This window comes from Crocodylus siamensis, chromosome 15 (assembly GCF_052110815.1).
Source record: "Crocodylus siamensis isolate JL-2025a chromosome 15, ASM5211081v1, whole genome shotgun sequence".
In the NCBI taxonomy this organism is placed as follows: domain Eukaryota; kingdom Metazoa; phylum Chordata; order Crocodylia; family Crocodylidae; genus Crocodylus; species Crocodylus siamensis.
Genome location: NC_143409.1, coordinates 45164011 through 45179326, shown reverse-complemented (window position 1 = coordinate 45179326; position 15316 = coordinate 45164011). Strand labels below are relative to the sequence as shown.

General features: G+C 45.5%; 1 protein-coding gene across 7 annotated transcripts in view; it reads right to left on the bottom strand.

Annotated features, from left to right (window-relative positions):
* MYO9A (myosin IXA) overlaps positions 1-15316 on the bottom strand; it is a 394408-nt gene that overhangs the window by 121301 nt on the left and 257791 nt on the right. For all 7 annotated transcript variants that reach the window (XM_090030154.1, XM_090030158.1, XM_090030161.1 and 4 more), the window contains one exon: positions 9978-10094. In XM_090030154.1, coding sequence (XP_089886280.1) covers positions 9978-10094 — 117 coding nt within the window. The remainder of the gene's footprint in view (positions 1-9977; positions 10095-15316) is intronic.

The following is a 15316-nucleotide window of genomic DNA, read 5'->3' as shown; positions in this document are numbered from 1 at the left end:
GAATTGGCTTATTTTGCCTGCTGGCACAGTCAGAATTTGCAGTTCACTGCCCGTGACTTGAGTTTTTTGTTATTTTTGTTCTACAATGTTGTTGTTTTTGTTCAAGTTTACTTAGTCACTGGTTCTTACTGTGTTTGCTCATTTCTTCTGTGCTATAGGAATGATGAAACACCTACAAGCTAATTCCCTATCTCCCCACCCCTCCCTGCCTCCCTCACCCGACCGCCACAAGTGTTTTGCATTTGCCTTTTATTAATAAGATCTTGGAATTTCTTTCTATATCAGCTGTACCAGGGCTGACCAACTGGCAGCCCAGAGGCCACATGCAGCACTTAGGTGTTAAATTGCAGCCCCCACGCTCCCACCCAGCTGCTGCTCCAGCTGCAGCAGTAGCCAGTGGCTTCAGACTCCCTCTCCCTCCAGCTCCCCCTTCCAGCCCCTGCGCCTGCTCCACATGGTAGCCAGGTGCAGCATGACACAACTGTCAGTGCTTGGGGGAGAATGAAGCTTTGGGTGTGTGTGGTGCAGTACTGTGTGGGAGCTTACAGCTGGGAAGCTAGAAGTGAGCATCAGGGTGCCTGGGCATGCAGTTCAGCAAGGTGGTGACAGGAGCAGCAACTGGTGGGGATGGGGAAATGCACAGTGCAACAGAGAGGTGCCTGGGTACGTGACGTAGCACAGTGAGGGTCGTGGGGGGCGAGAGGAGCAGCAGTGGGGGAGCCTTTTGGTGTCTGGTGCAGCAGAAGGGGTGTGTGGAAAGGCAGGGGAGGGGGTGCATGGTGCAGTTGGGGAGTATGTGGCCCCTGGGATCCACGGCTCCCACTGGTGCAAGCTCCTGCTGGTGTGACCCACAGGGCATACAGCCCCCAGACACTGAGAAGTTGGATAGCCCTAAACTAGGATATTAAACCTTCAGTGGAAGATCTTAAATTTATTTCTTTTCACCTTGTGACATGAGGGAATACTGAAAAAAAAACCACTTGTCACTGCCTAAAACAGTTTCAATGCCAATAAAGCAGTAGACTACTGCGTTTGACAGAGAACCTTTCTTGGCTTTTGTCATTTGTTTCTTATGAATGTAGACTCCCCAATTCTCCCTCATTTCTGTAAAAATGTATCAGAGTTGTTTTCAAGTGGCTTTCAGATTTTGTTTAGTTATTAACAGGGATCTGGGTTTTCCATTTCCCATGGGAAAAATGGAGAAAATCATGGCTTTTACCTTGTACCAGAGGCAAAAGGTGGATTTAAGCAGAGAAACCCGTGGATTTTGCAGTTTTGCAAAGAGCTCTCTGGCAGAGCTCCAGCATGCAGGGGTCAGGGAGGGCTGCCAGGCAGCCTGGAGAGCAACTCCTGCAGGTAAGGGCCCCATAGCCCTGGCAGCTTGGGGGCTCCTCCAGCAGGGCTGGGAGAGCAGGAGCTGTGGTTGGGGAGCAAGGGGCACCAGCAGCGCTGGGGGGCCTGGGGGAAGGAAGTAAAGGGCAGAATTAAGGAAACCATTCAGTTTTGGGTTATTAGCTGGTTGTCCTCAAGTGTAAAAATTGTTCAGCATGTAAAAGACTTAAAGTGTCTATCCATCTGTCTGTAGGGTTTTACTTTCAAGCCTATTGTGAACCACTGCCTTCTACCTCACGTAATGTGACAGCATATATTATAATGAAATTGCTCATTACATAAACTGGGCTATAGATTGTGGCTGGTCTGTTAGGTAAACCAAGTCCTGCCTTGTGGCAGTATTTCTGGCTAGGGATAGAAGTTACATATAAACTGGTTGAAGTGATCAGAAACTGGTTTAAACCTGCAACAGAGCGCAAGTTCAGTGAACATAAACCAATTTCAAAACAGCCAAAACTGGTTTAAAATAAACCAGTATCCCAGCATGCTTTTCAGCCCCAGGCTGGGCTGTCTGATCCAGAAAGCAGGGCTGGCTCCACCCCTCTCCTCCCTAGCCAGAGCTCCGGCTGGCTGAGGAGGTGGAGACTGCAGGCACAGCACTCGCTGCTCAAGCAGGGATCCCTCCTTCTTTCCTCCCCTCTCCCACACCATGGACCACAGCGGCACAGACCTCAGTCAACATCTGGTCACAGTCATGCCACCCCCCCATGCTAGCTAATGCTGCAAGGTGTCTATGTGTGTGCATTTCCAATTTCACTGGAACAAAGGCAGATAAAATGGTGTCTGCTTAGGGCTTTTTGGAATTAATCAGCAGGTCAGCTGGTAATGTCCCTCCATTCTTCCTTACAAATGCCTTGGAAAAAGCTGGTTTTTTGTTATCTTGATGTGCTGATAAGCTTTGTGTTCTGATAGGCTCCCTGCCGTCTTGCTTCAAAAGCCACAATCTGACAGTGTTCATGAGGGGACAGAGAGAGGTGTGCAAAATGACCTGGTTTGCAATGCGTGGGACCTGTGAGCGCTGTCAGTTTGCTGCAGACAGTATGAAGAAGCAGGGCGAGAAAGATTGAAAAGTTCAGTATCATTAACAGATGCATGCACTCTACACAAGCAGTCCTCCCTTCCATATCCCCTTTGCCTAGAGTGCTAGCTGAGGGCCAGGGTCTTGACCAGTAAAGTAGGGGGAAAGGTCTGGTGAGGGCTGCTCCCCCATTCCTCCTCCAGGCACACCCTGGCTGGGGACTATGCAGGCCAGGGTGGGGGTTTAAACCCCTCCCTAATCAACACATCCTGTGAGGGCCTGGTCACATCCCCCACCCCAGCTGAGCACTGTAGAAGGGAAGGAAAGGCTCACTAGCACCCCTCCAGCTTCTAAACTAAGCCACTGCAGGCACGTGTCTGCATTTCCTGAATCAAAAGTGAACGTTTATCCACTTGCAAATTGGTTCACTCTCTGCAGGTTAGACCAACATACAAAGATTGAATTAATTCAGGTTCAGGCTTTTTGAATGTTTGTCCCTAGCCTCTAAGTTCTTTGCATCCAAAAACTGCTCTATTGTTTTTTTCTGTAGTCAAAAAACAGAGTGAAAACTAAGAGTTGCCATTTTTCAAGGGGTGCCTTGAGTCTTAAAAGGGGTGTCTCATTAGACTCAAGGCACCCTTTGAAAAAGAGGTTGAGAGGTTATCATGTGCCATCCATGTGATATTTAGATGCTAAAATAAAGACTGAACTTAGTGACTCAAGCCAAAATGGCAGAAGAACTTGAAGGAACAAATGCCTATTTATATTTCTTTAATGTTGAAATATAGGACTGCAAACTAAATTATCAGGACTCCTTAGAAAAAAACAGAAAATGCAAAGTGAAAACCATATAAGGAATCATAAAGTATACACAAGTGATGTTAGGGCATTTTTCTCTTGTCAGTGCCTTAGGTCAGATAGTGAAATCAAGCTAAGAAACATACAGATTCATCTTTCACTATATTTCATCAATGCAGTCATCACAAAATACACAAAAAACTTCCTTGTCTTTGTGCTCTGCTGGTGCCTATTTGTGGACCAGAAAGCATGGGATTAGCCATGAAACCCACCTGTGTTATTTCAGAGGATTTACTCAAGCTTAAGACTTAACTTACGCAGAACTACATTTCTTTTAGGAGCAACTTGATAACAAGTGATGCATTTACACATTTTCACGAGTGCTTTGAAATACAAACAGCTCTAGAGCCCTGCTCTAGTCTTCCCTAATGAAATTGCAAAGGGAAAATATTATGTTAATATCAGAGCATTTTGGCTCAGCTCCAGAATTCCTAACACACGTTACCCACCCAGAAAACAGATGGGGGTCAGTTTAAAAAAAGTCAAAAGGGCTAGATGGGTTAAAAATTTTCTCAAATCTCTTCCGTCTTTTCCAATGCTGAAATCACTGTGGAATGCTTCACTGTTCATCATGTGAGATACCTGTGATTTTTTTTTGTTTTGTTGAAAAGAGGACTTTTGGCAATTATCTTTTGATTGTTCTTCTCTTTCTTTGATTTTGAATTTCCTGTGGCATTTTGAGAGGGAGCTACAACTGATTATAGAAGCCACTGACAATAAAAAAGACAAAATGCAATAGTTTATTTTTTTGCTTATAACTAGACTAGCAATTTTTCTTTAACAGCAGTCTTAGTAGGGTAGATTAACCAGTACTAGGAATAAGGGAATAATGGTTATGCTTAAATATTTAATGTGAAATTCTTCTGGGGAGGTGATATGAAGGCTAAGTACAGACAGTCAAAAAGCCCGAGGCTGAACTGATTTAGTCTTTGCAGGTTAGTCTAAACTGCAGAGATTAGACTGAGAAACAACTGGACAGACATTCACTTTTCATTTAGGAAATGCAGCCACGTGCCTGCAGTGGCTCAGGCCATAAGCTGGGGGTGATGCTAAAGCACAGCTCTTTGGCACATAGCCAACATGGGCTGTGTGTTCACTTCCTCCTCCTGCTGCCCCTGAGGTCTCTGGGATTTGCAATCCAGAATCAGAGCAGCAGGACTCTGCAGACCACTCACCACTTCCTCTTCCTGCTTCCAGGTGCCTCTGGGATTTGTGGTCCACACTTGCAGGCAGCAGTAAGTTTTTAGCAAGGCAGGGCAGCTTTGTACTCAGGGGAAGGGAACTTTAACCCCGCTCCCTGGGGCCAGACCCCAGCTGGGGTTTGACAGGAGTAGTGGGGAGGGGACAGTCCCTGCCTCGCCCCCGCCCCCACTTCTCTGCTGGAGCAGACAGCACAACCCATCCCAGAACTGGAAAGCACGCTGGGATACTAGGGGACTGATTTAATTTGAACCAAGAAGGGGTCTGGGACAGAAGTTTCATATACCTGTTTGACCCAAATCAGTTAAGTCTGATTCTACATTCAACCAGGTTCATCTTAAACCAGTTTCAGCCCTTTTGAAATTGGTTTATGTTCACTGAACTTCTGTTATGTTACAGGTTTAAGCCAATTTGTGATCATTTAAACCAGTTTATGTGAAACTTCTGTCCATATCTGAAGAGTCTGTTTGTATTTAAATTGTATCTGCAGAGCAGTGGCTTAATTAAATCCAAATGATCTTGACATGCTGCTCATGAGAGAGAGTAATAAGAGCTGGCAATTTTATGTGAATTCTTTCCTTAAAAGTGAAAAAAGCTCACTCTTACTTGAAGTGCTTTCCTGGGTTTTTTCTGATTAAGAGTATACTGGGCTGTATCAACAAGAGTGCCACTTGCAAATCAAGGGAAGTGATCTTTGAGCTCTATTCAGGGGCTTCGCTTCTGAATAGAGCTCAAAGTGTCCAGTTCTGGGTCCCACCATTCATGAAAGATAGGGAAAAGTCCAGCAGAAAGCAACAAAAATGCTTAGAAGCCTAAGCAGCACAACCTCTGAGGAAAGGCTAAAATAAATAGGGTTATTCAAGTCTGGAGAAGAAAAGCCGGGGAGGGGGGGCGGAATTTGATTACAGTCTTCTAATATCTGAAGGGGAATTATAGAGAGGGCAGAGATGGGCTTTTCTCTGTGACCACTGGAGACTGGACTAGGAGAAATGGCCTCAAGCTGCAGCAGGAGAAATTTAGGTTGAAGATTCATAGATATTAGGGGCTGGAAGGGACCTCATGAGATTGTCAGGTCCAGTCCCCCTGCACTTGGGCAGGAAAGACTGCTAGGGTCAGATGGCCCCAGCAAGATGCACGTTAAGATGTTTTTTTAAAGGTCTCCAGGGAAAGTCACTGTATCACCTCTGGGGGAAGCCTATTCCAGACCCATGGCACGTGAATCATAAAGCAGTTTCACCTTATGGCCAATCTGAAGCAATTTTCAAGCAATTTGTGGCCATTGGTTCTCATTTTCCCCTAGAGTGCTTAGGTGAACAGATGCTCCCCCAGGCCCTGATGTATGCCCCTTATATATTTATGGGCTGCCACCAAGTCTCCTGTAAGTCTTTGTTTCCCCAGGCTGAACAGTCCCATGTCTTTCAGCCTCTCCTCATATGACCTGTTCTCCAGACCACTAATCATGTGTGTGGCCCTCCTTTGGACTCTCTCAAGCTTCTCCACATCCGTCCTGAAGTGCAGCCCCCAGAACTGGACATAGTTCGCCAGCTGCGGTCTCACCAAGGCTAAGTAGAGAAGGAGGATGACATCCTTAGTCTTGCTTGAGATGCATTGGTTGACGCATACCAGTGTTTTGTTTGCTCCACCAGCTATGGCATCACACCGGTGGCTCATGTTCATTCTGTGGTCTGTCATGACACCCCAAATCTTTTTCACTTGTGGTGCTGGCAAGTGTAGCACCACCAAGCCTGTAAGTGTGTTGAGGATTATTTCTCCCCAGATGGAGCACTTCACAGGAGAAGCTGGTTTCAGGAGAAGTTTTCTGACTATGAGGGTGCTCAAGCATTGGAACAGGCTGATAAGAGAAGCTTTCTCTCCTGGGAATTCCTGGAAATTTTCAAGAACAGACTGGACAGGCACTTGGTTGGGATGGTTTAATCAGGAATTATCCTGCCTTGAAGAAGGGGACTGGTAAGGCTCCTTCCAGTCTTACTTTCCTATGATCCTACTTTACATGAAAACAGTAAAGATGCAGGTTAATTTGTGCAGTATAGTATCCTTGTGACTGTAGCTTGATGTTATGACAAAGTATACTGCAAATGACTATTAGAAGAATCTTGTATTTAAAACATTGGCCTGGGGCTGATATTTCCATTATTCATTTACTTGTATAATATGAGTAAAACATTTTTAAGCTCTTATATTTATTACCTAGAGCACAGATGCTCACCCCCTGCCTGCAGGCCACATCTGGCCTTCAGAGCCATGATATGGGGCCCACAGGGCTCCCCATGGATCTGGAAGTTTAGTGGTGGGGAAGCAATAGCAACCGATACTGCCACCCTCTCCCACTGCCAGATTCTCAACCCTCCCCATGTGGCCAAATCAGGGCTAAGGCCATGCCCCCTCTTCTGTGCAGCTGGATCAGGGTTGGCCCCACTCCCCTCCCCCCCAGCCATAGCTGGATTGGGGCCAGGCTACCTCCCACCCTTCTCCACACAGCAAGATCAGGGCCCCGTGTGCCTGCTAGACCAGACCCACAGACAGATTGAGCACTGCCCATCTGACCTACCAAGCAAAAATGTTGACTACCACCAACCTAGAGCAATATTACAGATATACAGGATTATGGTATCTGGATGTATAAAAATTATGTTAAAAAAGTTATGTATAAAAAAGTTATGTTAACTTGATGGAATTATCAACAATAGTTTATTAAGATGAAGTAATCTTTCCAGAACCATGTGCATTATAGTTTTATGCTAGAGAGAACAAAAAACTGGTCATACTTGAGTAGAACAATGATGGAAGGATTTATAATCCTTCAGGAGGAGCAAACCTGCATGCTAGTCATTCTGCCAATCTAATACTTTGGTCCAGTGACCATAAATTCTAATCCTTTGGTCAAATGATTTCACTTGGGCCTTTGGCCACATAACCAAACTTCCAAGCGTATAGGCAAATCACTATAATTATAATAATGTGCCCACACATGCGCACACACGCACGTGCATGTGCCTGTGCATGCATGTATGTATACACATATGCATGCACATATGATCTACCTGGTAATGCTGCAGTTAGGAAGAGTATGAACAGTAGTCCAAGGGCAGGGAAACAAGAATAGAAGGATAGAAACAGTAGAAGAAGGGTTGCAGAGATAGACTATGCATAATTAAGGGATTATTTTTGATTTGCAGTCCAGTGAAAGCACTTTTGTGAACAAAACTATGGACAAGGCAAGGGTTTTTTCCATTTTTAGTTAAATCTTGTATTGGATCAACTGCTTAATTAGGAAAGATGCTAAACAAGATTTTGGGTCTTGATTTAGCATGGTATTGCACACCTGCAAAACTTTTTTTTTTTTTATAAGCAAAGAAAGAATAAGCATGGTCTTATTTTGGTTTGGTAGCTCTCTTCTCTCTGTAAGTAATTATTCTGAGATTTGTAACCAGCCCCATTCAAATCAGAAATAAGAGTCTAGACATGTTCTACAAAACTGGATTCCAAGGGAAATAAAATGCAAACTATGAGCACCGAGAGAAATCAATTATTACACTCTCCAGACTATTAATACAAAAAAGCCCATATTCAGCATCATCAGATGCCCCTCCAATATCAGACAGACACCTCAAGTGGGATATATACAATTGCTTTTTTCATATATTTGTGTTGAATACAGATGCTCTGAATTTTCCTTTAACTATGCTTTATAAGTAACAAGCGCTCACCTATACAAGCTGATAACCTCTACTGCACCCATTTCAGCATTCCCCTTACTCTACAAAAGCCTGCATGATTCTTTGAAAGCATACCTACTGACAGTCAAATAAAGTAAAGACAGTGGAGACAAGTGCAGGATGTGCCTGTATTATATATTATTATTATCTGACTCTGGGACAGTCTTTCTGTGGCCCTGGGCAGGTTACTTATGCTCTGTGCTTCATTTTTCCTGTGCATAAAGTGGCCTTAAGAGTGATAAGGGATAAGTGATAAGAGTGATAATTTTTACAGCTCTATAAAAATTAGTCTAGGTTTATAAAAGCTTTAAAGCTTTTTACAGTATTCTAAGTTAGGTTCAGTAGGCAAGGTATACTGTCCTAGCACAAACACATACCTTTAATGTAGACATACACTAAGGAACAGCTAGCACTTTAAATTACGTCTAAAAAAAATAGATAATTCATTTGGTTAATATTTGAGCTACACTCCCCACAACAAACAAGCCAACTCGTAGGCTCACCAAATACATAAATTCCCTCTTCAGACAGCCCAAAGGAAACCTTTAGGCTCTTGGAACAAAGACAGAACATAAAATTTACAGTAAAATACCAAATAGCAGAGAGAGCAGCCAGAAGAAACATAGCATGTTATCCATTTTAACAAACTCACGTGCCAGCAGTGTCATCACCACATATTAAAAATGAATTTTACAAAAACAAAGATGTGTGCACACAGACCATAATTATTTTCCTTATACATTACAAGCATATCTATGCAGTAAAATAAAGGGTCAGGCATACTTTAAGGATCTGTAATTTCAATCAATTCTACAGTAGGATAATTCAAACACAATGTTAGCACTTAGCTAAATAATCATTTTTGGCAGCTGCAGTGTCAGCTACGATGTATGACCAAAAGTTCTGCTGGCCTGGACCCAATTTCAAAGCCAAGGGTATTTAGTTAGCTTCATCTGCATGTATGTGCATACATACAGACAACCCTTAACTTGAAAGAAAAGTAAGTCTCTTTTCAGGGCAGAAGAAAATATTTGTATATTAGGAGTTATATCTTGAGTCACTGAGCAACTCCCTGCTATCACTTGTGCTCACATCATGTAAACCCTATCAAATTTATTAAGCTGTGACTTGAAATCAGTTAAGTTTCTTTAGCCAAATGTTCCTACTGGAAGGCTTTTCCAGAATCCTCCTCCTCTGCTGGATAGAAACGTCTTATTTTCCAGCACAAATTGATTCAAAGCCCATTTATACCCATTTGTTCTTCCTTCATTTAAAAGTAGAAAAATCCTATTAAATGAGTATTTATTGTAGCATTCCATCCTCTAACCTCTTTTGACCTTCCTTCTCGATAACATTACATGCTACAGGTTTACAAATAAAGCAGACTAACACTTTACAGGAATCATTTAAATAAAATTGAGATTAGCAGTCTTATGGGGGGCAGATAGTTTTCTGTCAGACACAAATCCTCTCTCAATCATGACTCACATCATGACTCAATTACTTGATGCCATTTATTATCCCAATCACAAAATGTCACTTTAAAAAAAAAAAAAATTATGGTCTCATTTTTGAAATACAAGCAGGAACAGGCCTTTTGGGGCTGCTTGTAATCAATAGTTTGTGTAATGTTTTGCCCTGTAACTACTACTACTTCTCGTGTCTCTACATCACATTTGACCATTTTGTTACACATGCTTGTGCTTGTTTAACTGTAAACGTTAGAGCCAAGATTACAACCTAACAACCAAGCATGAGGATCTAGAATTTACCTTGGTGCTTTCTTCCACATCCTTTGCATTCAAAAGCGCGTGATTAATTCGAAAAACTATCCAATCAAACAGAGCACTGTATAATGATTTAGCCATGGAATTTCGTACTGTCACGGCCTAGAGGAGAAAGAAAATAAAAATTATTAGAAATAATTCATGATCTGCATTAAAACTCGTGTCTTAAAGATGCATGTCCAAAGCCTATGTTTCATTTTTATAGAAAACTCTGCTTAATTTCTGTATTGCACGCTCCACTGTTTCTGAAAGACTTAGTCATTTATCTTCATTAAGAGACTACTCAGGCAACCCATGAATACCAGGCCTCCTGGTTTAACTCTGGTGGATAATGCTGAAGGAAATTGTACAATGCGATGCTGAAATCTGAAGTAAAGATACAGATTTGAACTTTAATGGGATCAGTTAGGGTTTCCTGAGCGTCTGAAATCTGCCAGGCTCCATCAATGGGAGCTGCAAATCACACTTCTACAGAGGTTTATTGCTCTTCAAGCAGCTCTCAGAACAAGCAATACTACTTCTTTAGAAGCAACATCCAAGTCATGATGTTTCTTCTACCACCATTGCAAGAGATTTCATTTCAGTGGTAACACTTAAAAGCAAAGAACGAACCAGAATATTGTTATTTAGAATGGTTTTTTCCACAACACGTGTACCATGGAACAGATTCTACAGTACTGACTACAAAAGGAGTCTGCAATTTGCACTTAGATGTCCTACTGACATGCAATCTGCTGGGGGTATCTTTGCTTTCCTTGCTTACAATTTCTAGGTCTGAAATAATGCACTTTATTCTAAATCACCTTAAATGCAAGTGTTATGGGCAACTGTGGAGTTAACTCGAAGCTGTTTTTAGTCACAGTGCTAATAAGAACGAACATCAAGCCTTTCGGGTGATGGAAAGGGTCTCTCACATCAATAGGAGGTTCCGAAAAAGCTATTTTAATAAAAAGCCCTAAGCTACAGCTGTAACTGGCAGCTTATTAAACAGCACTTAAATGCTTCTTATGGAGCAAATTTTCAGAATGTGGCATTAAGTACGTAAGTGGGTTTCACACTGAGTAAATTTTCAAAATGCTGCACCGAGAATAAATGGGACATATTTTTTTTCCAAGGAAGCAGTTAAAGTTTTGCCTCAATTATACAGGTAGGAAGAATTTAACATGCTGTTTGCCCAAGTCATCCTTCTTACTTCCTTTGTGATCTCTATTAAGAAATTTAAATCCAAAGGCATTTGGAGATTTAAAGGGGAAAAAAAGAAAAAGAAACAAACTTCACTTTCACTCAACCCCTCTGTGGTCAGAGTACATGACAAGGGTGGCTTTATTTCACTATGATAAAGATATCAAGGCAGGCATGTTGTCAAGTGAACACTTGAATTTAGCCAAAAGGCCTGACAGGAAACAAATTTGCTATTTTTCACATTGACACCTGCCTCCTTTTTCTTGTATACCTTTTACTGACATTTTGTATGCTCTTGTATGAACGCTGAGCTTTATTTGAAATTACCCAGTTCCGCCCCCCACCCCTCCACCAGATGGCATTTGAGAACACGCTGTAGGATATTCTGTATCCATAACCCACAAAACCAACACTACCACCTCCACCGCAAATATGTGAATCCTAAGAATGATAACAAATCCACAACATATTTCATTGATTTCAAAGACATTAGGGCTGGAAGGGACCTCGGGAGATCGAGTCCAGCCCCCCGCCCAAAGGGCAGGAAGTCAGCTGGGGTCATAGGATCCCAGCAAGATAAGCATCCAATTTACTCTTGAAGGTGTTTAATGTAGGTGCTTGAGCCACCTCCGCTGGCAGGCTGTTCCAGACCTTGGGGGCTCGGACAGTAAAGAAATTCTTCCTTATGTCCAGCCTGAAATGGTCTTGTAGTCGTTTATGACCATTCGACCTCGTCATCCCATGGGGTGCTCTGGTGAACAGATGTTCCCCCAGATCCTGGTGGTCACCCCTGATAAACTTGTAGGTGGCCATCAGATCACCCCTGAGCCTGCGCTTTTCCAGGCTAAAGAGTCCCATGCCTCTCATCCTGTCGGCGTAAGGTCTGTTTTCCTGACCTCTGATCATGCGCGTGGCTCTCCTCTGGACTCTCTCAAGCTTCTCCACATCCTTTTTGAATTGTGGAGCCCAAAACTGGACGCAGTACTCCAGCTGCAGCCTCATCAAGGCCGAGTACAAGGGGAGAATGACGTCCCGGGATTTGCTCGAGAAGCATCTATGGATGCAAGCCAGCGTTTTGGTCGCTTTACTAGCTGCAGCATCGCATTGGAGGCTCATGTTCATCTTGTGGTCAATGATGACCCCCAAGTCTCTTTCTTCTGTAGTGCTGTCCAATGTAACACTGCCGAGCCTATAAGGAAGCTGCAGGTTTTTCCTCCCAAAGTGGAGAACCTTGCATTTTTCCGTGTTAAACACCATCAGGTTCTCGTCTGCCCATTTGCTGAGCTTGTCCAGGTCAGCCTGGATCACCCGCCTATCTTCTGGCGTGGATGCTTTGCCCCAAAGTTTGGTGTCATCGGCGAACTTGGCCAGTCCACTCTTGACTCCAATGTCCACATCGTTAATGAAGATGTTGAACAGGATGGGTCCCAGGACAGAGCCTTGAGGGACCCCACTGGTCACAGGGCACCACGATGAGTGACTGCCATCGATTACAACACTCTGGGTCCGACCACAGAGCCAGTTTCCCAGCCAGCGGATCGTGGTGGAGCCAAGGCCACAACTGGGCAGTTTGGCCAAGAGGTGATCGTGGGATACCAGATCAAAGGCTTTTTTGAAGTCAAGATATATGACATCAATCTCTTCTGCCTTGTCCAGGTGATAGGTCACCTGGTCATAGAAGGAAATGAGATTGGTCAAACAAGACCTACCTGCAACAAACCCGTCCTGACTATCACTTAGAATGTTAGCCTGGGCCAGTCCCTCAAGGATGGCCTCCTTAATAAACTTTTCTAAGATCTTCCCCAGGATAGAAGTCAGGCTAATGGGCCTGTAGTTAGCCAGATCCACTCTCCTCCCTTTCTTGAAGATCGGCACCACATTGGCCTTCTTCCAGTCTTCGGGCACCACACCAGAGCTCCAGGAGTTTTCAAAGATCCGTGCCAGGGGCTGGGCTATGACGCTCGCCAGCTCCTTGTGTACCCTGGGGTGCAGATTGTCAGGGCCAGCTGACTTGAAGGTATCCAGCTTCTCAAGGTGTTCCTTCACGAGGTCAGCATTTATGGAGGGTAGGGGATCCCCATCACCCGGATTTCCCTGTCCCATAGCAGGCATGGGCATCCCGTGTGACTGATGAAACACTGACGCAAAGTACCTATTTAATAGGTTGGCTTTTTCCTGGGCATCAGTTGTCAGTTGCCCCATCTGGTTTAGCAGGGGTCCAACGTTGCCCTTGCTTTTCCTCCAGCTCCCCACATATCTGAAAAAGGACTTTTTGTTGTCCTTGATGCTTGAAGCTAGTTGGAGTTCAGTTGCAGCCTTGGCTTTCCTGGTTTGCTCCCTGCAGGACCGGACCAGTGCAGAATAATCCTCCTTGGAGGTGAATCCCGTCCTCCATCCTCTGTAGGCTTTCCTTTTTAGCCGCAGGAGGTCTGCTAGGTCCCTGGAGAGCCAGGAGTGCTGCTGTGCCTTCTTGCTGCCTTTCCTCCGTGTTGGAATAGATTTAGCTTGTGCACTGAGGATCGCTTCCTTCAGGAGCAACCACTCTTCTTGAACTCCCATCTCCCTGGGGTCACGGTCCCCGAGGGCCTGACCAACAAGCCTCCTGAGCCTGTCAAAGTCAGCTTTTCTGAAGTCAAGGACTTCTGTGTTGCTGACTGACTTGCCAGCTTTCCGGCGGATGGTGAAGGTGATCAGCTCGTGGTCGCTGTCACCCAGCTTCCCATCAATCACTAGGTCGCCGATTAGGTCGTCCCCCGTAGCCAGTACCAGGTCGAGCAGCACTTTGCCTCTCGTTGGCCCATAGACTTCTTGAGTCAGGTAGAGGTCATCCACGCACGAGAGAAAGCTTTGCGCCCGCTCAGATTTAGCTGAGTGATCTTCCCACGAGATGTCCGGGTAATTGAAGTCACCCATGACAACCAAGGTCCTGGAGCAAGCGGCCTCAGTCAGTTCCCGGGCGAACTCCTGGTCAAGCTCGGGACTTTGAGTGGGAGGTCTGTAGTAGACTCCCACCATTGTGTCCCCTGTGCCGGATTCCCCACGAATTTTTACCCAGAGGGTCTCTAGCTGTCCATGCTGGTCGCCAACATCAGCTTGCAGGGACATGTAGCTTTCCTTCACATAGAGAGCTACACCCCCGCCCCTTTTGTCAACACAATCCCTCCTGTATAGGGTATAGCCCTCTATACCCGTGGTCCAGTCATGGGTGGAGTCCCACCAGGTCTCCGTTATCCCAATGACGTCATAATTCTTTGCACTGAGCAGGAGGACGAGCTCCTCCTGCTTGTTGCCCAGGCTCCTGGCATTAGTGTACAGGCAGGCAAGTGTGCCCTTAGGGGCTCTTGCCTTGCCCACAGATTGTGCCAGGGCTGGGGCAGGGGTGGGCTCCCTTAAGTGCCTTGGTCTGCTGGCTTTGCAAGGGTCGCTCAGCGGGCCAGCAGGGGCAGTAGTCCCCCCATCCCCCAGCGGGCTTAGTTTAAAGCCCAGTGGAGCAGGTCAGCCAGCCTGGCTGAGAAGAGCCTCCACCCCAAGGGAGAGAGGTGGAGGCCATCTCTTCCCAGCAGCTTGCTGCCTCTCTTGCCAAAGAGCGGGCTGTGGTCATGGAAGCCAAAGCCTTCCCGATGACACCAGTGCCGCAGTCTTTGGTTCACCGCGTGGATCCTCCTCTCCCTCCTCAGCCCATAGCCCGAGACTGGGAGGATCGACGAAAACACCACCTGAGCTCCCAGACCCCTAAGCCCCGCTCCCAACTCCCTGTAGCGCCTCATGATCTGGCTTGGGGTGCTCCGAGCCGTGTCATTCGTGCCCACGTGAATAAGGAGCATGGGGTAGTGGTCTGTGGGCCGTATGAGCTGCGGGATCCTCTCCGCAATGTCTCGGATGCGGGTCCCTGGGAAGCAGCAAACTTCCTGGGCTAAGGGGTCGGGGCGGCAGATAGGCCCCTCAGTGCCCTGCAGGATGGCGTCTCCCACAACAAACACCTTTCGCTTCAACTTGGGGAGAGCGGGGCCAGTAGCTGTGGTTGAGCCTGGGTTGCAAGAGGTGCGAACCTGTTGCTAAGCTCCGGCGGGGCAGGGGCCTTGGTGCGGCAGGCCTTCGGGCCCTTGACCACCTTGGTCCATGCCCCTGACTGGGTAGAGCGG